General features: G+C 38.9%; 1 protein-coding gene across 2 annotated transcripts; it reads right to left on the bottom strand.

The window, feature by feature from the left end:
- Positions 1–2,720: 2,720 nt before the first annotated feature.
- Positions 2,721–23,296, bottom strand: SMARCE1 (SWI/SNF related, matrix associated, actin dependent regulator of chromatin, subfamily e, member 1). 2 transcript variants are annotated; one of them, XM_044248023.1, is made up of 11 exons: positions 23,150–23,296; positions 21,105–21,156; positions 20,891–20,934; positions 17,819–17,923; positions 12,726–12,806; positions 11,705–11,836; positions 11,280–11,451; positions 6,680–6,852; positions 6,045–6,146; positions 5,201–5,411; positions 2,721–2,991 (listed from the first exon to the last, which is right to left on the bottom strand). In XM_044248023.1, exons 2-11 carry the CDS (start codon positions 21,109–21,111, stop codon positions 2,783–2,785), a joined length of 1,236 nt encoding a protein of 411 aa, XP_044103958.1. In that variant the 5' UTR covers positions 21,112–21,156; positions 23,150–23,296; the 3' UTR covers positions 2,721–2,782. The 2 variants fall into 2 exon arrangements, with proteins under 2 accessions (XP_044103958.1, XP_044103959.1); XM_044248024.1 differs by lacking the exons at positions 17,819–17,923; positions 20,891–20,934 and having other exon boundaries at positions 23,150–23,287.

Below are 23,296 nucleotides of genomic sequence, written 5' to 3'. Positions count from 1 at the left end.
CAGCAAGGTTTGCCCAGTGGTGAGAAACAAGATAAAACTCTTGTGCGTGCTGAAACCAGGTGGAGAGCCTGTGTGTGGTAGTGCTTGGGGGTAGAGGAGATCTATTCATGAAATGAGGATTGAACAAAGCATAATCCCAGCATCCTTGCCTGTTCACATGAGAAACCAAAGCTTCAAATTTAACTGCAGGCGGTGGGAGTTTCACACTGTCAGCACCAACTGTCTGAAACTCCAAACTGGTATCTAAATGTGATGGATCAAAACTAAAAAATTTAGAGTGACTTAGTTAAATGTCAGATTCTCTTTTCAAATATACTGAACTGTTTTATCTTTTCCATAGGACGTTCATACTGTGTTAAAATGGGATAGCTCCTACTAACTTTCCCTCCAATTTCTGTTTTGTCAGAGTAATATCCACGTACTGCAGCAGAGCCATTTAAAAATACATGCTTGTTGACAGGGAAAGACAGGAAATTTGAAGCTCTGGTGAGAAAACTAGGGGGCTGTGGGGGATTTCCCCCTCCCATTTTATTGTTAAAAATTAATGAGAATAGAAGCCTTTAAATTCTATGCATTCGTATGCAAAATAAATGCACTCCAAGTCATGGTTTTTTGGAACAGTAAGGGCATGAGACAAAGCAGCTCCATCCATTTTGAAGTTGAAACAGGCTCTGAGTTTAAGTGACTTGCCCAATGCCTACAGGGATATGGGAAGAGGAAAAAAAAAAAAAAAAATCAAAGACCTCTATTATATCCCGCATTCTCAAAGAAACTAAGGAACATCTCCAACGTTGGTGATTTCTGCAAAGATTACTCTGACACAGGGGAATATTAATTCAATCTTCCTTGCCCTGTGGTTAAAAGCGGTCAAATCGTATCTGATTAAATTCATTCTCCAGCCGGTTGCCCTAGCATGCTTGTGGGCAGGCTGAGCAGATGTGCGTTCCCCAGTGCCCTCTCTGGCCTGGCAAAGGCGCTACTTCATCGTCTCAGGGACTTCAATACCGCAGAAAACAACCCGATCCTGCTCTGGTACTCTCTCCACACATGTACTCAACAACCTCTCTGCCCCATTTTGAGGGGGAATGCACCAACGGAGCTATCTAATCTGTTGGGTAGATGGCTAAATTCTCAGCCCTACAACATCCGACACCCAGAAGCTCATCTATTTGACTGGTTAGTTCTTCAACTCACAAACAAGAGAAAGATCCTCTGTGTTGTTTAGAAAAACAGAGATGGAGGGTTGTTTCCACCCAGTCTGAAGCTTCCTTTCCTCCTCTCATTCTCAAGGGGCTGAACAAGTGCAGTCAGCCATAGGCATTGGGTGCTGTGAGCTCAAGTTCAACAGTGGTGAATCTCAAAAGTCACTATAAATGAAGTCATGCCCTTGTGGTTTTCTGCATGTAAGCAGAGGGCTTACATTTGTTTATTTACCTACTTCTTAAAAGGTAATTTTAATGTAGAAACGTATTTCCTTTTACTTTTGGAGTTAAAGGCCAACCTTGATACGTGATGTGACTATAAGGAAACTGATTTTCCCGAATGTCTTGAACTTGAATGCTCCCTCCATCAGTTTATAGACGTTGTTGGGTGAGCCAAGGGCCCTACCTGAGGATGCAAATCTGTAATGGCTGTGGGAACCCGCTCCCTGCTGTCCCTGTGTTATAGTAACAAAATAAATACACTTGCTTTGCATAAAAATAGTGATAAAAACACAGAGACTTTTTTCCACTTATTTATTACATTTGGACCTTTAAGAAACATTTATCACCAGATACACCAATATTCAGTAAAAATCTATTCTAGGTTTTGAGAAGCATACGGGTCGCAAACTACCTTGCTTCTAATCTCCAAGACTTTACTAAGAGTTTATCAAAAAGGTAGGCTCTGATCTATGGGATGCTGAGCCTTGAGGTTTTGAGTTTCGATTATTGTAGAACAGTTTCAAAGGGACGAACTGAATTCCTGCTGCTTTCCATCTGGAATGGGCTAATAGTTTTGAAGTTGTCTAGTCCACTGCGAGAATATTCAACTCCTTATGCTTTGTGACCTATTCTGTCTTTGGAAAACTTGGTAAAAAAGTAATTCTTTTTTCCTGTACAGTAAGGATGAATTTATCACAACACACCCAATACAAATTATAACAAAGAGCAGTGTACATAATGTGTATACGCCATGTTCATTTTAATGACTACTTTGTAAGTTGGTAACTATTTGAACTAGAGTTGAACTATGGAGACTATCTCTGGATCAGTACGATCCAAGCTTAGTTGCAGTCAACTCCTTAACACAACTCTTGGTATGCGACACTGATTAAACATAAAAAAGGTAAGTGAACAAATACATACTCATACATGATTATGTTTTCAAGAAGCTACTCTTTGTGGAAGTATAGAGGAATGACGGGAACTGGGAGGTTTAAAGCTATGGCTCTGGTAAGCACCCCAGTGAGCTGTAGGAAGGCATTTGTAAGAGTAGATTGTGCAGCATCAAAGGATCACTCTCTAAAAGAGGTGGGCATTTTCTCAATTAATTTAAATTCTGAGGCTTTCAGTAGTTGAGGGCTAGAAATAAGACCCAAAGAAAAGAACCATCTTCACAATGGCTCAGGAAAGGAGACTGTGCCATTTGGCTTGTGATGCTAAATGGTCCAAAAGCCTTTGGTGGTGCGATATGGACAAGAAAAATATTAATACACAAACCACATAACACCATTAAAACTCAAAAAACATTTTTTTTTTCATTTAAAAAAGTATTTAGAACACATAAAACAAGGCAACATTTATTCTTTCTTCTCGTCTTCCGGGACGGGGTCTGTTGGCGGCTCCTCCACCGTGGCGCTGTTGCTCTCCGAGCCAGTGTTACTATCGCTGGTCCCTTCCTCAGCCATACTGTCCACCCCCTCCTGCCCGCTCTCCTTGTCCTCAGGAGTAGATGTGCCTTCTTCACCATTCTGTTGGCTTTCCGTCGCTTCTTCAAGGTGTGTCTCCTCTGTAATCACACAGGTGTCACTGTCAGTTCCAAGACAAAAGTTTATTCTTCTAATTATGCCGACAGTCTCGAGCTATGCTGTCTAATGTGGTTGCCACTCACCGCACATGATATTAAGCACCGGAACGAGCTAGGGGGACTGAGGAACTGTTAGCACCTTTGAAACAATTCAGGTTTGAAAATGTACTTCTCAGCTATAAATTTACAAAAGCTAAATACAGACCAAGTATTTCTGATGAAAATTTAGCTTCTAAATTTAGATGTGCTACAGGTAAAAAACACACATCAGATTTTGAAGATTTAGTATGAAAATGAATGGAAAAGTTAATCCTTAAAAATGTTGATTACATGTTGAGATATTGCTTAAGACATACTGGGTTAAATAAATATATTATTATTTTTTAAGATTTTATTTATTTGACTCATAGAGAGACAGGGGGAGTGGGAGAGAAGCAGGCTCTCTGCTGAGAAGGGAGCCTGATGTGGGGCTCGACCCCAGGGCCCTGGGACCATGACCTGAGCTGAAGGCAGACACTTAACTGACTGAGTCACCCAGGCGCTGCTAAATATATTATTATTAATTCATTTGTTCTCCTTTACTTTAAAAAATGTTAGAAATTTTACAATTACACAGGGACTTACATTTTCTTTCTATTGGACATAATGTTGTTCTGTGCTTTGGATTTAATTAGTGAGAAAGCAGGTATGGAAATGATATAAGGGCAATATTTTAGGTACATTGTTCAATGTTATGCTGGGTTGTTTTCTGTAAGAAATTAAGAACCTGAGGGTTTCTGCTCTAATAGTCTCAATTTTGCTTTTTCCTTTAGCTAAAAGGATAAAATCTGAGTGAAGACCCATAGGCATGCTCTACTCATAAATGACAGAACAGAGGCAAAGGACAGAGTGTTCTGTCTAGTTGCAAAATGAGCAAAGAATCATGCTTCATACCCTAATTCTCAAACTCCTGCTTTAACCACAAAAATATACTAATGCTCCAAATTTGTTAAGATAAAAATATGTTCACAAAAAAACCAGAAAAAGGCTCAGATAATGAAACTTAAAATCTGACTATGTGAAATGCTAATCTGCTGAATGAAATACTGTAGTAACATCTGGTAAAGTGACCTATATTCCATTAAATGTTTTCCTGATGTCAAACCGGAAGTTGTCAGTTGAATGTCAAGTATGACTACTGTCCCTCCCCTTGCTTGCAGTGATGGTCCAGGGAGCCTTTGGCTGTACTTCCTAGAATACTTTTAACTTACTCCTGCTTACACAGGGCACTGGGCATGGTCAAAATAGTGCCAGAAGGTGATGTAATCTCAAAATTTCAAATAATCGGTTTAATTGGTATTTTATGAAAGTTTTACATGTTATTTTGTGTCTTGAGAAATGCTTTTAACCAGGAAAATCAGTCTGCCTGGAAGTAAGAACTTCTCTTGGATGGTATCAACCAACCTTCCCCATAAAGGCTAGATAGTAAAGATTTTTTTTTTTTTTTTTTTTTTTTAAGATTTTGGGTTTTGTGGGCCAGGCATCTCTGCACCGACTCAACTACAATACGGTAGCCCCATAGTAGCCACAGATAATACGTAAACACACTGGTAAGGCTGTGTTCCAACCAAACTTTCTTTACGAAAGCAGGTGGCAGGACAGGATTTGGCCTGCAGGTTTTACTTGCCCAACCCTGTCCTAGGACACCAAAAATGCTTGATCCTAAAAGCAACAACCATATATTACATTTTAGCAATAAAGGTTAAAACACTGAGTGCCAATATCACGTGAAATCCAGTCCAAAGTGGTTTTATAAATCCAAAATCACATCCAAGTGATTTTATGTACATTTCCTCATTTTTCCTCTGGAACTCTCCGAGGCTGGTACTAGAGCACCTAAAAGTGAGGAAACAGATTAAGTAATTTATCTACTCCTCTGCTAGCAAGTTGTGAAAGAGTATTAGAGCCAGATATGACTGACTCCAGGGCCCATATTCTCAACCATTCCTATCACTATACTTTATACACCTAACCCGGAAAATGACATGACTCAACCTGGACAAATAACCAAGACCTCAAATAGCCAGACTAAAGACCAATGCCTCACTGCTGTTTGTACGGACATTAACATTTTACGTTAGGATTTGGAAGATGCGTAGATCAGATAGAGGATAGCCCTTGACACTGACTTTGCGGTCAGCGGGCAGGTTACCTGTCTCCATCGGGATGCTCTCGTCGTCCTTCTTCTCTTCGGTCTTACTCGCAGCTTGCTCTTCCTCAGGAACCATGCTGCTCTGACTGCGTTCAGCTTGCTCTGCTGCCTCTTTCTCTCTTTCCTCCTGCCTTTTTCGAGCCTGCTCCTCTGCCTGTGCAATTTCAGCAGCAATTTTTTCCATATCCACTTCTACTTTTAAACCGCACAACTAGTAGTCAGAAAGACAGAAAACTCTCTTAGTACTGTTCTTTTCTTACGACCTCTGAACCAGAGAAATTATTTCACGAGTGGGTTTTCTTGGTTATGGACTATATACATATATATGGGGTGGGGGGAGCGATTCTAGGTCTTCTCGTAAACTCCTGTGTCTACAGAAGAGAAAGTTGCTGTAGTGGCCATGTACCAGCAAGTGGCAGGAATGGTTGGTGAGGCAATGCTGAAAGCACTGGATTTACACAGAAAGCGTCCAGTTCCTATTCAAGCTACCAAACACAGGATCTACTTGTTTTAACACAAACTGTACACTATAAGCTACATTTAATGAATAAAATGAAACAACTCACGACTGCATGCATTTAAATTAAAACACCCAGGGATTCTAGGGACTACAGGCTAGTTAGTACATGTGTGGATACTATATGATATCTTAAACCTACTGAAATTTTGCCAGAAAATGGGAATAATTTCACAAAGCAAAGGCCTTACCATTAGAGCAAAGTTCACCCTATTTGAAAGTGAACAACATTCAATAAAAACACTATTTTGGAGAAAGGAACAAGAACTAAGGAACAAGAACAAAGTCACAGTGACAAGAAGTACAGTGAACACATTGAATTAATACCCTTTTAAGTTCATTGTTAAATGAATCTGTGCTTTCCAGGAATTTCCTCTTCTTTTCCTGGTGTCGCTCCTCTATTTGAAGAAGTTCAGCTTCTAGCTTTCGCTGAAAGACATATGATTAGGCTTTATTACTACTGAATTATTTTCTTGAAAGCAAAATATATTTTTTAAATGGGCATTTCTTAATGGTCCATGCTTTCTCACAGTGTGACAAAGGTTTTTGAATTTTTAAATTAAATCACTTATTGCACAATGTGTCTAGCTAAGATTTTAAAAACACAAAATGCAGCATAGAGGAGTGACTACAATTAACAAGTATATGTCAAAGAACACTCCTTCAGGCCTGAGCAATTTCTTCAGGAAAAAACATTTAGTTAAGCAATAAAGGTTGAGAAGAGATCTTAAAATTCTTAATGTGCAAACTTTCTATCACAAGAGTCTGTATTACAGTTTTAATTAAACTTATTAAATCTCCAGGAAACCTCTACTACTTCAAGCCTCTGCCCTGAATCAGGAACAGGTTAGACTGAACACAGAACTATTTAGCTCACAGGCTGATACACAGTATAGATGCATGCCACTGGGGCTCTGTGACATAGGCCCCAATTTATTATAACAAATGCTTTGTGATTTTACCTGATGAACCATTAAGGACTGGACCTGTCGTTTGAGGACCTGCATTCTAGCTGTTGTGACAACTGACCGAACATCCGGCACCACACTCTCACTGAGGATTTCACTGATGAGGCGGTGGTTTCTCTGGAAACGGGCGGTGGCTGTATGCTTCATTGAAAAGCCATCATCATAATCTGGCATAAACAAGATGTTTGGAAATGAAGTTGCCAGCAACCATAAACAGGAGACAGTGACAATGTTAACACCCGAACACCAAGGAGCCTTGGTCCTCACTGGTCTAATAAGCCAGCCCTTCCCTGCTCAGGGAGGAGTCTGCTTCTCCCTCTCCCTCTGTACCCCGCCAATGCTCTCTCTCAAAGAAATCAACCAACCAATCAATCAATCAACCAAATCTTTAAAACAAAAACAATCACAAGGGGGCCTTAAGGGCATCATGGGAGCACTGGGGAAATCATTTGATAAAAATCTCGAGGAGGACATAATGTGTTCATTGGCCAGGGTACTGGTTATTCTCATTCTGTCTGAGAAGGTCTTGAATGGAACACAAATGTGATAAAAACCATATATCTTCTGGCCTGGAAATCCATCAATGGGAAGACTGCATGTTACAGCAATACTGCAATGCTGCTGAAAGGTTCACTCTCTTGGTGGTAATTTAAGGCATTACACCTGATGACTACACAGGAACTGAGCAGTGTCTTTGTCACTGTATTACTTTAATACTAAAGTTATACAATAAAAATGCCCACTGTGGAGAAAACATTATCTCTAGCAATACTGTGTCCCAGACCACCACATACATTTTATTTGATTAAAAAGAAAACCCATTAAAGGGCGCCTGGGTGGCTCAGGGGGTTAAAGCCTCTGCCTTCGGCTCAGGTCGTGATCTCAGGGTCCTGGGATGGAGCCCCGCATTGGGCTCTCTGCTCGGCAGGGAGCCTGCTTCCTCCTCTCTCTCTGTCTGCCTCTCTGCCTACTTGTGATCTCTGTCAAATAAATAAATAAAATCTTCAAAAAGAAAGAAAAAAGTGTTGAACTTGTGATTAAGTCTAAAAAAAACCCCATTAAAGACCTAATGCAATTTTATAGAAAAAAAATATTTACTACCAAATTTTACTTTCAATTTTTGTCAATCTATACATGTACATAGTTTTCAGTGCATAAAGATACTATATTGTTTTCACTCCCCCAAGTTCATATACATACGGCATGGATGGTTTATATGCTTATTTTTATTTATTTTTTATTTTTTTATTATTATTATTTTTTTAAAAGATTTTATTTATTTGACAGACAGAGATCACAAGTAGGCAGAAAGGCAGGCAGGGGCAGGGGGTAACAGGCTTCCTGCTGAGCAGAGAGCCTGATGTGGGGCTCGATCCCAGGACCCTGAGATCATGACCTGAGCCGAAGGCAGAGGCTTTAACCCACTGAGCCACCCAGGAGCCCCTATATGCTTATTTTTAATAGCTATGCAATAGCATTTCCTTCATTTCAACCTCTGCTTTATCACCTCCACAGTTTTGGACATATCTGCTAAAAAGCCATACTATCATTTATTTAACACAGTCACTTAAATTAACTCACTTTTTAAATAAAGCTTCCTCTTAAACAATACACATTAAAATAAAAGTTCCTGGGTACCCAGGTGGCTCAGTCGTTAAGTGTCTGCGTTTGGCTTGGGTCATGATCCCAGGATCCTGGGATCAAGTCCCACATCAGGCTCCTTGCTCAGTGGGGAGCTCCTTCTCCCTCTCCCTCTGCTCCTCTGCCCCCACTGGTGTTCCCTCTCGCTTGCTCTCTCAAATAATAAAAAAATCTTTAAAAAATTAAAAAAAAAATTTTTTTTTTTTAAAGATTTTATTTATTCATTTGACAGAGAGAGAGATCACACAACTAGGCAGGAGGGCAGGCAGAGAGAGAAGAGGAAGCAGGCCCTCCGCGGAGCAGAGGGCCTGAAGCAGGGCTCGATCCGAAGACCCTGGGATCATGACCCACTCAGCCACTCAGGCGCCCTAAAAAATAAAAATTTTTAAAAATTTATAAAATTAAAAAAAGAAAAAGTTCCTCTCTGAACCACCTAATCATCTTAGTGTCCCACCAGAGGTGGAGGGACCACACTTTAGGAAACTTTGCTTGAGGCCCAAATTGTACTGCTGTGTCCCAGTTTAGCACCTTCCTTATTATTTGGTAATTACGTAGTTCCCAAAATGCTCATCATCATAAACACCACAGCTACAAACTGTTGTACAAACTACTTTTTGTCTCCTTTCAAGTAATTTCTTTAATGTACTTCTGAAATTAAAATTACTGGAATATAGGATACCATTAAAAAAAATTCTGGGGGGGGCGCCTGGGTGGCTCAGTGGGTTAAAGCCTCTGCCTTCAGCTCAGGTCATGATCCCAGGGTCCTGGGATCGAGCCCCGCATCGGGCTCTCTGCTCTGCAGAGAGCCTGCTTTCTCCTCTCTCTCTGCCTACTTGTGATCTGTGAAATAAATAAATAAAATCTTAAAAAAACAACAAAAAAAGGGCGCCCGGGTGGCTCAGTGGGTTGAGCCACTGCCTTCGGCTCAGGTCATGATCTCAGGGTCCTGGGATCGGGTCCCGCATCGGGCTCTCTGCTCAGCAGGGAGCCTGCTTCCTCCTCTCTCTCTGCCTACTTGTGATCTCTCTCTGTCAAATAAATGAATAAAATCTTTAAAAAAAAAAAAAAAATTCTGGGGGTGCCTGGGTGGCTCCAGCTCAGGTCATGATCTCAGGGTCCTAGGATTGAGCCCTATATTGGGCTCTCTGCTCAGCAGGGAGCCTGCTTCCTCCTCTCTCTCTGCCTGCCTCTTTGCCTACTTGTGATCTCTCTCTCTCTGTCAAACAAATACAATAATCTTTAATAAAAAAAAATTGTGACCTTATTTTTTTAAGTTTTTCATATTCACACTTAAGATTACATATGGTATATTCATGCTATCTCTATCTGAACTGTATATACTTTTTTGTTTTTTTGCTTTCTTCTTTCATTTATGTTTCCAGTGTTGAACTCTGGTAGGGGAAAAAAGTCTTAGCAATCTGGGTTTGTCTTTCCTTACCCTTAGAATTCTGACTTTTGGGGGGTAGGCTTCTATTTTCTAGTTATTTTCAAATTCACCAGCTCTTCATTTTACCTCATTTTCTAAAATGTCCTTTAAAAAAACCTTTCGTTGTCTTATGTGGAAGCTGCATAAGCCTTTTCTAGAATAGCAGCAGGCAGCCACTATGCTCACAGTCCTTCTCTTGGACTGATGCTAATTCCCCCCTCGCAAACTTCCTCTTCTGCTATTTCCGAGGCGTAAAGTCCAAGGTTTGAAGTCACTCTTATCCTGGCATCTTCATTTTCACCTGTCCTTTCTTACCAGCAGCTTTCAGTTCTTATCTTAAACTTTCTAAAACATAATGGGCTGAAGTCTGAGGAACAAATAGGATCTTTTTCTGAAAACTGTTCCTGAGTCAATCTCTGAAGTCCTGCTCAGTTCAATGTCCTCTCTCACCTAAAGAAAACTTTTAACTGCTTCTACTTGTGGCTTCCGTGTTGCTAATCTTTGTTGATACTCTTCTACTCATCTCTCATCCTTCCAGTTTTTCGTAGACTGGATCTTCTTTTTCTATTTGCTAGTTCTGTATGTTTTTCTTGCATTAATCATCCAATCTGAGTAATTCTGGCCTGTTTGCTAGCATGTCCTTAACACTCAGTATGGTTTCTAATTCATATTCTATTAGTATTTACATTATTCTATTCTCTTCTGTATTTATGAGAGTATTTGTCAATATCCTAGTCCATTCTTTTTAAAAATGTACCTCCCTCTCCTATGGGGTACATGTTTATTCATGTTTTTAGTGGCATTATTGCTTCCTTTCTCCACAGTATCTTTCAAGTTCTTACAAGCCTTCTCTTTATACCCCTACTCTGAAATGGGGTCTTATTTTCTTAATGTTTTGTTGCTTGTAGCTGGAGCCTCTAGCCTTTTCCACATCATAGCAGCACATGAGAAAATGTGATTTATACAGCAGGCGTGACTCGTAGAGGAGTATGGCCCCTGATGCAGGGGGCTAGTTCTGAGGCTCCTTGCAGCTTCAGACCCTGTCTGGCTGCAGAGACCAAGGATGTAATCCGTATACCTGCAAACGAGTCATGGAAAGCCAATCAGGAAGCTCTGCTGTTTGTGTGTACATTTATTTGTGTGTGTGTATAAAGTGTGCATGTGGAGAGCCTTTAATTCAAGAAGTTTAAAGAATCAATAGGAAAACAGGATGTAACCAGAAAGCATGAACTTTTTAAAAGCAGTTGAGCAAAATTCTGATTGTGACTCAAAAACCTTTCCTGCATTCTGAGCATAAAGATTCTGATAAACAATAAATAGGTTTTGCTATTTTCTACACCAACAAGGATGTATCTTTTTTTTAATGGAAACTTCACATGCAGATCTTAAGATTAAGTAATCAAAATATTGAAATGGCACTTATATGCTTTGTTTTCCATTTAGGGTAGGACATTAACTTGGTGATTGCCTGTATTTTAAGTTCTTGGAGAACGCATAAACCAAACCCCATTTTTGTTTTTTTTTTACCGTCTGGATCTTCAGCAGGCTGGATGCTCATGTATGGCTCTCCTTTCTCCATGCGAGACTGTCTCTGTCGACTTTCTTCCTCTAAAGCAGCTTCTGCACGACTTTTTGCATTTATGTAAGCAAGGTATGCGGGGGAGTTATGATAGGCCTTCATAGATTCATTGTACTCTATCTGAAATTCAAATATTTTTCGGTTTTGTAATTAACATATTACAGGTTATATGGATAGCTTTATCTCATTAGAATATCAAAAGGCAGAATTATCTCCTTTATACAGACAAAGAATCTGAAGCCTAGAGAAAGTGACTTGACCCAGCAGAGATAGTACAGCCTCAGCTGATTAGATCTTTTGTTTCTTTCACAAAGAACAAGTGAATGTTTATGCATTTTATATCGTCTCCACCCCACTGAGGTCCCCATTCTACCTTTTCTGCTTCGTATTCGTTTAAATATTCTTGTTTTTCTTCATCAGTGAGATCTCGCCACATGCCACCAATAATCTTGCCAATCTCCCACAACTTTAGGTCAGGGTTGGAAGCTTTTACTTGGTCCCAGACCTTAAAAATGAAACATGAAATTTCAGTATGGATGCCTAAAAATACAGAATTTTAAAAATACTTTTAATAGAGAAACTTTTAAACATAAACAAAGGCAGAAGGAATAGCATCAAATCCCCATGTTCTCATCAGCCCACTGCAACAATTATCAATAGCTGGCCAATCTCATTTCTTTTGCTGGATTAATCCATGGCAGATCTCAAGACATCTCCAATCACTGGGGGGTTAAGATGAGATAACCCAATAACACAGTCTCTGTCTCTCTAAAAGTTCACAGAATTTAGAAGGAAAGTGGTTAATCTGCATAACACAACAGACCATATCATCAAATACATGTATAATAAGTGTGATCCCAAATTTCTAAATAGTGGTGAAAACAGCTCAAAGCCCTTACTATTAATAAAGATATTGGCTCTCTTTGTTACTTTAAGAGAATATAGGTTCATCACCAAACCAAACCACAAGGGAAAATTCAAAAGTGTAAAGAAAATGAAAATCACCATGAGCTTACTCTGTAGAGATAACCACTGCTTTCTAGGCTTTTTTCTTCTTCAAACTAACACACTGTTTCTATTGTTTTTATACAAAATAAGATAATATATGTAGTTCTATATGCCTTTTTTCACTTCACATTTTTCTCATGTCACTGAATTTCTCCCAAGGGCTATGTAACACTGTCTAATGGACTTAAATGTTTTTTAAATCATGTTCTTCTTGCTGGATTTTAGCTTCAGAATTCTGAAATCAGAACCAAGTTCTTTAAAAACTGCAATTCCTCATCCTTTCCTCTGACTATACACAGAAACCCTGGCTATGCCATTATGAAATCTGATGTAAAGCAAAGCAGCAAAGAGAACAGTCCTTCCTCCCTCTGGCTCCTGGCACCTACCTTTCTGCTGTACCTCATGTAGGGCATCAGCGGCTTATCTGGTGGCTTTGGGGGTTTTGGAATCGTAATACCAGAGGATGCCTACAAAAGAGTTAAATACATTCATTATTCAACTGCAAGTACTTCACCAGCAAAACGAAAAGAGAGTCCCTTAAAAATTTCTAATGCGCCTTTCTTCTACTCGTCCATGGATACAAGATTCTTATATTTTCTCCACTGAAAATAGCTATCACTGCAAATTCAGAAATGTTCACATCAAAAGAAAATAAAGAAAATGACTTTAGGTACATTATTTTAAAATATTTTACTTGGCAGATTTTTGCTACTGCTTTGACAACCTGGCTGTAAGAACAAATAAAGTATTACATAATAATCCATGCACTGAAAATATATGGTTACATATCACATGTCCCATGTTTAGGACATAACCTAGCACCCTTTAATTGTGCTTAATTTACCATTACACATACAGTCAACACTTGATTATCTGCTGGAGTCTAGGCTCCTTCAGCACTTACCACTCTCACACTGTCTGCAGGGATTTGTATCTACTTGTACTACTCCAGGAATACACGACACCCCTACATAAACAACACCCCTACAAAAACTACCTTCTAGGTTCAAAACAGAAAACAAAATACCTTATTTCCTTTATCAGGACTAGAGATTTTATTTTTCTTAAGGTTCTAGGTCCGTTTCTAGTGGCTTTCTATAAAGGGGATCAAGAATTATAAACTGAAGTCATGCCTTTTCTTGTCCTCAGTCCTAATAATAAAGTGGGAGTGGATGAGTTTACCCAGGGGCAGAGAAATCGCAGACACAGGGCCCAACTGGGTTATTTTTGAGGCCTTATACTGATTAAAAATTTTGGTTTAGTGGGGAGAAAAAAAATGAAAACACAAGGAGGAGGGAAGACTAAAAATATTTTTTAAAAAGGTAAAGAAAAAAGTGGAATAGAGGGAAAACAAAGGCGAAGAAAAAGATGAGAGACCGGTTCTTTCTGTGGGTTAACAGCTAGGTAAAAGAGAGCAGGCAGCGTCTAGTGGGCGCCCCAGATAACTGCGATCCACAAGCGTCTATTTCTGAACTTAGTTTCAGCTTAACATATATGACTACTTTTGATCAAGGACCCAGAATAAATTCATCATGGCTGAATCACATTTATTTCCCCCCAGTTTCTAGGAGACAATGGATATTGATTCTTCTTGCCAGGCTAGAGGGAAGAGGTGCTGGCTTCGCTCTAATTATCAAAGGACAGGGACTGGCAAATCCTCATAAGGAGACTAAGAGATATTTGGATCCCCTGCCCTTCAGTTGCTGCTGTGGTAAAACTCTGGACAAACTCCTCCTTTCTGGGTTGGGACACCAATTATAACCTTATTTTTTAATCCACACTAATCTCTGAGATTAGTGTGTCTGCCCAATTCCACTGCTTTCAAACAATGCTTCCCCCTCCTAGGATGAGGGTCTTTCTCCATCCCTACATACTTTAACTCTGCTTCTTCTTACATGAGATTGTTAGAAAGCATATCACCTTTGAAGCAGTATTTCCTCTCGTCTTTCCACTCCTCCCATACATTCATGCCATACCTCATGCTGGTGCCCATGCAGACAGACCCTGTTTTTTTTTTTTTTTTAAGCCAGCATTGGGCAATGGCGTGAGGTAAGCCAGAAGGGATAGACACTGTCAACAGCAATCATATGAACCTCCAATAAGACAAGACAAGTTCGGTCTCCAGGTCTGTAGCTCTTTCAAGGAGGGGTAAGGGAACTCCTACGAGGCTAACTTTTCATCATGGGTTCAGAGCAAGATACACAAAGGTCTGATTTTTCATATGTAAAGCTACTAGAAAGCATTTCCAATTTATATCCAACACAAACCTTCAGAATTCCATGAAGTGGGTTACAAATAAAGTTGGAATTGTGCCAATAATTGAAGTTGGTATATCACCACTAACAAATTTTCTTTAAAGAGATAAAGAACTCTAAAATGTCTATGTTTTAAATATATTGACTTAAAACACTTCGAAAACAAATCATAGTAATATAAGCTCTACTTTTCAAAGAACCACATTTGGTAACATTAATAGATTTGCTTATTCTTTCTTCCAAAGGTAGGTACCCAAAATGTCTACATATTGAGGTTATATTTTCATTTGAATGAAACAAGGCTCTATTTCATTGATTAGGCAAGTTATAAATACAAACCAAACCAAACCAAACCCAAACATTAACCGCAAAGTTAAAATCTAGCTGGTTTTCAGGACACTAAAGATTTATATGACTAAACATTCCTAATTTTTTATCATCTCAGCAGACATCTTTCTACCATGTTTTAAACATTACTCTTTACAAAAAAAAAAAAAAAAAGGCAATTTGCCCTCAAGACACTTTAACCTTATTTTGATAAGAGTCCATCAGAAACAACCCCTGCTTTCCTGTACTCCTCTGACTTGAGGAGTGAGAGCTGCTGGGCCCCTGACTAAATGGCCACATGGTTACACCTTTGGAGGGAATGTTTCCTTTCTTAGCAGTTTCTTTCCTTGTTTCTATCAGGAAAGCTACCTCTAGCAGCAAATGTCCCTCTTTATAATTTTCTGCTTCTAACTGGCAATGAGTTGGGGGAACGTAAAAACTATGCTTAGCTAAGTTAAAACTGTGCTTATATAACAGTAATTCCTGGAATCGCCTATGCATAAAGATCATGATTCTGTGAAATTTATTTTGGCCACTCAAGAGATTTTGTTGTTGTTTCTTCTAATTCTTCCTTTTCTCTGGTAGAGTTTTCTTCTAGAATGGACTTTCCAATTAGCACAAAAATAAGCCATTTTTAACATCTCAAACTGTTTTCACACCTGTACTTAGGAGAATGTTAACCATCATCTGAAAGGACTAGGAATGAATTCCATCTCATGGCTATCACAGGCACTCCAAAAGTTTCAACACACTGTAAAGTCTCACAACTCTTCCAGTGTACTAGAGTCATGAGGGAAACCAGATGTTCTACAGAGCCTATCGGAAGCTACCAGATAGGGTTTCAGACTCATTCTTTCAAATCGCTGACTTAAGGCTATTTGCAAACAGTGATACCATATAGGAGCCTAAAAGAATAAAAAAAGGTAACACATTATCGGGGTCATCTTAAAATAAAATACTTCTATAATGGTCAAAATCATATCCATTCAGTCCTAACAAAGCTTCAGTTAGATATATTAAAAAAAAGTTGTGTAAAACTTTAGGCATAACTAATTTTCTTAGACAGCAATTCAGTGACCCAGAAGTTGAAGGGGCTGGGATTAAGAGAGGCTAAAAGCCTTCAGTTTCTAGGTCCCTTCAGGTTAAGTCTAAACAGCAGTTTGATTACACTTCAGTCTGGTGCTGAGGACAATAATACCAAAAAAACTAACACAAAGAACCCAAACGCCAAATATTCCATGCCCAACAACCCTCCTGTACTAATCCATCCCAAAACTAGAGCCAACTCCAAAAGCTAGATTCGAACATCCCCCAGAGGAAATGAGGAGGAACAGGTAATTGACTCTAGCCCTGAGACAGTGGATGACCTTTCCTTTTCCTACTGAATGATCTCTATTAACAGAGAATTCCCACAGATACATCCAAGTTAGGAACAAAATGCTTATACAAACGGAAACACAAATGATTCTAATAGTACAGTTATCACCATTTCTGTTCCATTCATGTAGATAATCAAGAGCTGACTGTATAGAGCTATTAAAATGTAATCATTCTCTTGTTCACTCCTCATGAATAATTTTCTACATTAACATGAATGATCCAAAATTGATTCTGCTCCTTGTTTAAATTAAAATGTTCTTTATCATTGGATAACCTTGCCCCCCATAACACTTGTGAAACACATTTAGGCCAGGGAAAACACATACCGATGTACATAAAAATTGTATGCATTGTGAAATGCATACATACACACAATTTGTCAAAATTCTTTTCAGATACCATGAAATATGCATGGCACATAAAACTTGATATGCTTATGAAGTACAAATTATGCAGAAACAATGAAAAATTTAGACAAACAAAACCTATCAAGCTAAGCAATATGCTTACCAAGATAGACATATAGTTTGATAGTTACAAGCTTTTTGCTCTAGCTTGACTACAGGGTGAGAGGGCTCTTTTGAAGTCACATTAATTATTTATGAATATAGCAAACAAAAACCAAGTATTAAAAAGTTTACAGCCATTCTGGGTTGTATAAATTCTCACCAATGCCACATTCCAACATATGTAGGTATTTGGCTTTTGGATTTATTTTTATTTACTTTTGGTAAATCATTTTTACATTTATTTCTTAGCTACTTAAGCTTCCTTGAATGCAGTTTAAGATGATTCTAAAATAAATATCTGAAATATATCACCCAATTTTGGGTGTCTTAGGTTGATCATTTAAATGAAACATCCTTAGTTTCAGAAATCATACCCCTCTCCTACAGATTATAAGTACACTTTTAGTTGTTGGTATCTAGTCTGACATGTCAAATTAATTTCATTCAACTTGCATTCTGCAATTCTTTGAAGTTACATTAAATCTCTTTTTAACTGGAGAGAAATGAATCTCAGGAAGTCAAATATTAAATCCAAAAGACAAATAATTATGTGTAGCAGTTCAAACTGGTAGGCCAGCCAAAGAAAGCCCAGGTCCGTAAGCCGGGCTTTTACTCAGAAACTAAGTTCTTGAGCCTGATGCCAATTACCTTAAATGAAAGATACTCTTTATCTCAAAAAGGGTATTTTAACCATAAGAAACTCTAGGTTTATCTACATATAGTATAAGCAGTAAGTGCTCAGGGCTTTAGCTCACCAACCACCAAACAGAATGGATTCTTCTTTTCTTCTACATACATATCCAGATTTCACTGTTCTTTTGTTTTTTGTTTTTGTTTTTTTTCCCCCAGTTTAAGATCGTACAATGAATGTTTAAAATAGTCAAAAAGCCAGGTTAAAAATTTTTTTTTTTAAATGGCTGTGCTGCTGATTCAAAAGGACCTAACTCTGGAGGCATTTCTGGTCAAATCCAGTTGTTTGCCGGATGCTGTAATAGTTGATTCTCCTACCGTGACCCGGCTGTTGGTGCCCGGGTTCCCTCCCAGCCTGTAGTTGTTGTAGGCGAGATGACTGTATGGATTGTATCCCACAAACCCTGGTGTGCTGGGCATTTGCTGATGGAAACAAATGAGACAAAAACACGAATGAGAAATGAGCTCAAACGAGGAAAACACAGAAATGAAAAATGATCTGCATATGGCATGCAAAAGCAACCTGAATTTAAACAAGCAATGATGTGTTGTAACTGTTCTTTATCTTTCATTGGGAAACCAGTCTGCAAGTGGTTTTTTGTTTTTTTTTTTTTTCCCTTTCTTCCCTTTCTTTCTCTTTGCAGGGGCAAGTCGTGTTTATCGTCAGCGTGAGTGTGTGTGGTTGTTTTTTCGGAATAAGCAATATACCGAAGTGTCTCAAACACTCCGGATTACTTTATGGTCAATAATATGATATAACAACTTAGCAACAGGTGTCTGAGATAGGAAGGCCTGACATGTGATAAACTAAAGTCTGAAACACTTTACATGCAAAACAAAATGTGATTTACTTGACAGTTATGCAGATGCTGCCAATGTATTTATCTACTAAGAACAAATAAAAACAAGAAATGGATCGTGTCAGAGACAATTTTAAATCCTTCTATATAATGTGAAAAATGAAAATGTACTCAAATCAGGAAGCCAGAGTAGTCAGTAGAAAAGAACATATGTGGGATTCAATGGGTGTCACATACATGATTTCAAAACAAAGACTTGTAAGAAATGCATGGATTTCATTCAGGGGTGCTATCTGATCTTTTAAACCCAGTCATTCTTTTTTTTTAGGCTTTCTCTTCCATCTCTTCTTTGATCCATCTTCCATAGGTCAATCATGAACACTTTCTGCCATTTAATTTTAATGTGAACTACTTTCCTAGTTTACAGACTTGAACTTCCTTTTTTCATCTAGTTTCAATACCTTTGATCCTTTCAAAACACAACTGCTCATTGCAGCAATGGAATTACTGGTTTCATGAATTATGTGTTGATGTAATCACAAATGGGCTCTTAATATAGCAGTGCCCTCATGGTTAATACAATGACATCCAATGTTCATGAGAATAAAGGTATAATGCATAAAAAGGATATAGCGAAGAGAAACCAAAAGTAGGGAATTTTATCTAATGAAACTCAACCAAAACAACTAATTTAATTTTAACATGCAGTTAACAATATGAGCCCTCAATTGTAGAATGTAAAATACACTTAACTTATCCCAACTAAGCTGTGGCTGTTATGAACACAATTTTCTACAACATGCCGCTGCACATATCCTTAGTGTCCAAAAGAAAGATACTCAAGCTGATATTACATTTGAAACTCTTTAGGAGAAGTGAACAACTGATCAATTCTAGTCTGTATAGTTATAAAAGACGCAAATTAGGCATATTTAAGTAGGCAAAACACAGATGAAGTATCAAAGCACAAGAGAAGTGTATATTACTTGCAGTGGTACATTGGGTGGTGGTGGTAGTGGTGGTAGTGGTGGTGGTGGTGGTGATGGGAGAATGGAAAAAAAAAAAAAGGAAGGAAGATAATTCATTTGATATCCATTCTGTTGGCTGTCCTAATCCCTAGTCTTCTTTATTTTATGTGTCAATGTGAAATTACAATAGTACAGAAATAGGACTAAAGAAAGGCCAAAAAAAAAAAAAAAATCCCTTTCTACATTTGAGAAGTCATAAGGGGACACTTGGTTTTTGAGCTATTTTTATTATCCCAAAAAATCAAGTTTGTCTTCCAGAGATTATACACTGTCAGAGGCAGTATATACGTCAAAATGACATCTTCAAAGGTTGCATAAAGAATGAAAATCACTGTTCAACATTATGAGGCAATAATGTAATAAAATTATGGGAATTAAAAAAAAATCAAAACTAAAACATTACAATTATACCATTTCCAAAATTGAAGTACATGGTTAGCTCTTTGAGGTCAGGAATCTCAACTGTTCAACTCCACCTGTATAGCCACTAGCAGAGGGCCAAGGAGATGGTCATTAAGAAATGTTCTTTAATTTAAGAAAGAAAACAAACCAAACACAGGACTTTAAGATCTACTGGAAGTAACTTTAAAAACTGTATGTTACTATGTTACATAAGTTGAAATGAGAACATGAGATACAGTATCTCTTTTAAGAAGTATCTTACTAAGAGAAACAAATTGTTGATAAAGGTAACTAAAGCATACATCTGAGGATTAGTAAGTAAGAGCAGTCATCTAGTGGAGAAAAAAAATTACACAAGGACCTAATTAGTAAGCTAGCCTGCAATTTTGGGGATAAGGGGTCAGGAAGGAGGGCTAACAGCTATTAAAGAACTGCTTTTGTAGGCCATGGTCAATGTTAACAGTGTTTTTTTAAAGACAAAAAAAAAGAAAACCCAAAAAAAAACAAGGAATCCGTTTCAGCAAGGCCTGAATAGTTCCTGTTATATCTGTTTTGTGGATTGGATGATTATTTTACATGCTGTCCAAGCTGGGCCAGAACTTGCTTGATGAAAAACCTAGTTCACAAGTATTATTTAGAAACTTGAAAACATATTCAATAGGCAGGATCTGACCCACAGATAATGAAATCCTTACTTAAACAGCTTGAAAAATAAAAATTTACAATGAGTGTTATTATGGTACTGGATGCTTTACTGTTTAATATGAAAATTATATATAAACAAGGAGAGAAAGTGTAACCAGTTGAAGGTTAGGTTTAAAAATAATAACAAATGCCAGATTGAGCATTCACTCAATATCAACTTTTAAGACTCTTATAGAGATTAACTAGAAAGAGATGTTAAGCTTATCATTTATTTCCCATTTAAAAAAGAGAACTGAGCAGAGGAGGTTGGAATTTCAGCAATATGTTTCTTTAAATGTTGGGGTCGGTTCAAGGTAAGATGCAGAGAGTTATTTTATTTAGTAGGAAGTGCTGTTTTTTGGCTGAATTTTTCATCCTGTTGCTGTGATGATTGAGTGACTGTCACTGGAAGACATCTGGGTTTTTGTATCAAGGCCAGACTTGGCTATTACATTAACAAGAAAATTAAAACTTACTGTTGCAGGAGCTGGGGTGGGAGGTGGGGCATAAGATGGTCTTTCTGTTTGAAAGAAAATAAATAACTTCTTGTAAACAACTGAGATATAATACTATGCAACAAAACTACCAATGGTCCTGTTTTGAAGAAAAAAAAATGAGAGTATTTTGGAATTCCCATTTGCTAGGGCATTAGTCTCTTATTAATAGATAAATATAAAAAATGAAACTTACTTGACATTTTGGAAGATTAAGTTCTCAGTTCCTTAAGAATGAATCTGAGACACTAAAATAAAAAAAAAGAAAAAAAAAAGAAAAAAAAAGAGAATCAAAACTCAGCAAGCATAAGAGATGTTTTCCTAAAGAATAGGGTAGTTTAATTGGTATTTCTTAGTAAAATTACACTATCTTCTAGTAATCAAATCCTTTGCATATTTTACTAAATCTTATAGGTCATTTGGTTCATCAGAATTAAATGACTAAAACAAATTACTGGGGATATTAAAAGTAATATTAGACGTGTAATTTCAAGTTTTTCTTGCCACCTCCTTCATGGAAAACATTCTGCTAATGCCATGTAAACATTTAAACTGATAAAAATATAATGACAATAGAATGTGATGTATTACCAGGGCCCACCCCAACAAGGCCTACCAGATACTAACAGCTCACTGATCAACAGCAGCTCTACCTTCCTCTTAGAGTAACAAGTTCTATTAAAACAAGCCAGCATTTTATTTCTGGAGGCAGTGCAAAAGGTAACTGGTTGATAAAGAGCTTCACATTCTCTTAAAGTGGTAAATAGCTTTGTATCTCCTGGGAATAACTTCTGAGCCTCTACCTGAAAAATTTATTAACCCTTCCCAGTCCATTTCAAAATATATATCTCAAGGGAGATTTCGTGATAAATTACTTGGGGAGAACAAATTGCTTCCTTCTCTGTACTCCTATCCAATTCACCTAAATCTATAATATTGTTCATTACATTGTATTATACCTGTTAATATGGCTAAACTGTAGAACAGAGGCCATCTCATTCATTATCGCAGTCCCAGCACCTAGCTCAATGCTTACATTTGGTCCTAGTATTACCAGCTCTGAACAAGAACATAAAAGCGTGAGCTTGTTTCTTACATCAATATACATCACACACAATGTGTACAAAGAGACAAACATTTTAGAAAAAAGAGCAAATAACTTCTATGACTACTGGAGTACTTTCATCAAACATTACGTGAAACAAGCATGATGCTTTTGCTTCTCTTCTACATTTTAAGGGAATTCCCTGGAATAAAAGGAATCAGAGGACTGTGTGGAAAGAAGTATTTTTTGAACGGCCCAACCTGGGTCTCTCCCTCTTTCGGTAAGAACCGGGCAGAAACCATGGACTCTGGTGATCTCCTTCCTGCTCAACATGGGGGTGGGGGTGGGGGTGTGCTGTCAACAACAAGTAGGCCTCGCTGTGGGGAGCGCTGATAATAACTGCCAAAGCTCCCCGGTACATCACACTATTGTTAATACTTCAAAATTACTGCTGTCGTCTGCTACGATAAAATTCTAAGGGTGGGCTTGTACATTTGTCTGCCACTGGACCCATCCCTGGCGCCTGGCATAAAATACTAGATACTTGTTGAAGACTTTCTACGGGGCGGGCTTATCACTTAATCTCGGTTCAGGGTCGCAACTACCCTTCGAGATTTGTATTGATATCCGTACTTTACACAAGAAAAATGGGAGCCTCAGCGGCGAGTTTAAGTTAACTTGTCTAAAGCCACACAGCCAGGAAGTGCCAGAGCTGGGTTTCAAACCCAGGCCAGACTGTTTCCGAGCTTTCGCTCTCCGCGCTCCACTCGTAGCCACACCGTGTGTCCTCGGTCGCTGCCGAACCAAAGGGAAACCACCTTCCTGGGGGGGAGGAGGGGGGGATGGACCACGGACTTGGCTTGCCCCAAGGGGTTCCCCTAAGGTCGCTTCCTTCAGATTGTTGTGCTGAATGCACTTCACTAACAACTCCACTAAAGAGGAATGCATGGGTGCCCTGACCCATTTCGCGGGGTTCGTGGAAGGGGCAAATCTTGCCGCCGGGGAGGGGCCCCGGACCGGACTCCCTCCCGAACCCCGCTCCGCTAGGCCTCACGGAGGCCGCAACCGGCCCCCAGCTCTGGGCCCGCGGCCCAGCCTGAACCCCAGCAGCCCCCGGGAACTCGAGGTCCAGTCAAGCCGGGACACCGCGACTCGCCACCCTCCCGACCCGCTCGGGCCCAGTCGGAAGCACTCACCCGCGGGCAGAAAAAGCGCCCGCAGCTCCGGCCTCGTTTCCCTTTGTCCCGCGCACGCCCCGCCCCTCGCGTCCGGAGCGTCCGCACTCGCACTTTCCACACTCTTCTTAATTGCTTTCCAGCCCTCCCCCGACTCTTTTTGAAAAA

The sequence above is a fragment of the Neovison vison genome, chromosome 5 (assembly GCF_020171115.1).
Source record: "Neovison vison isolate M4711 chromosome 5, ASM_NN_V1, whole genome shotgun sequence".
NCBI classification, from domain to species: Eukaryota; Metazoa; Chordata; class Mammalia; order Carnivora; family Mustelidae; genus Neogale; species Neogale vison.
Note: the sequence above shows the minus strand (reverse complement) of the source record. Positions and strands in the feature narration are given on the sequence as shown.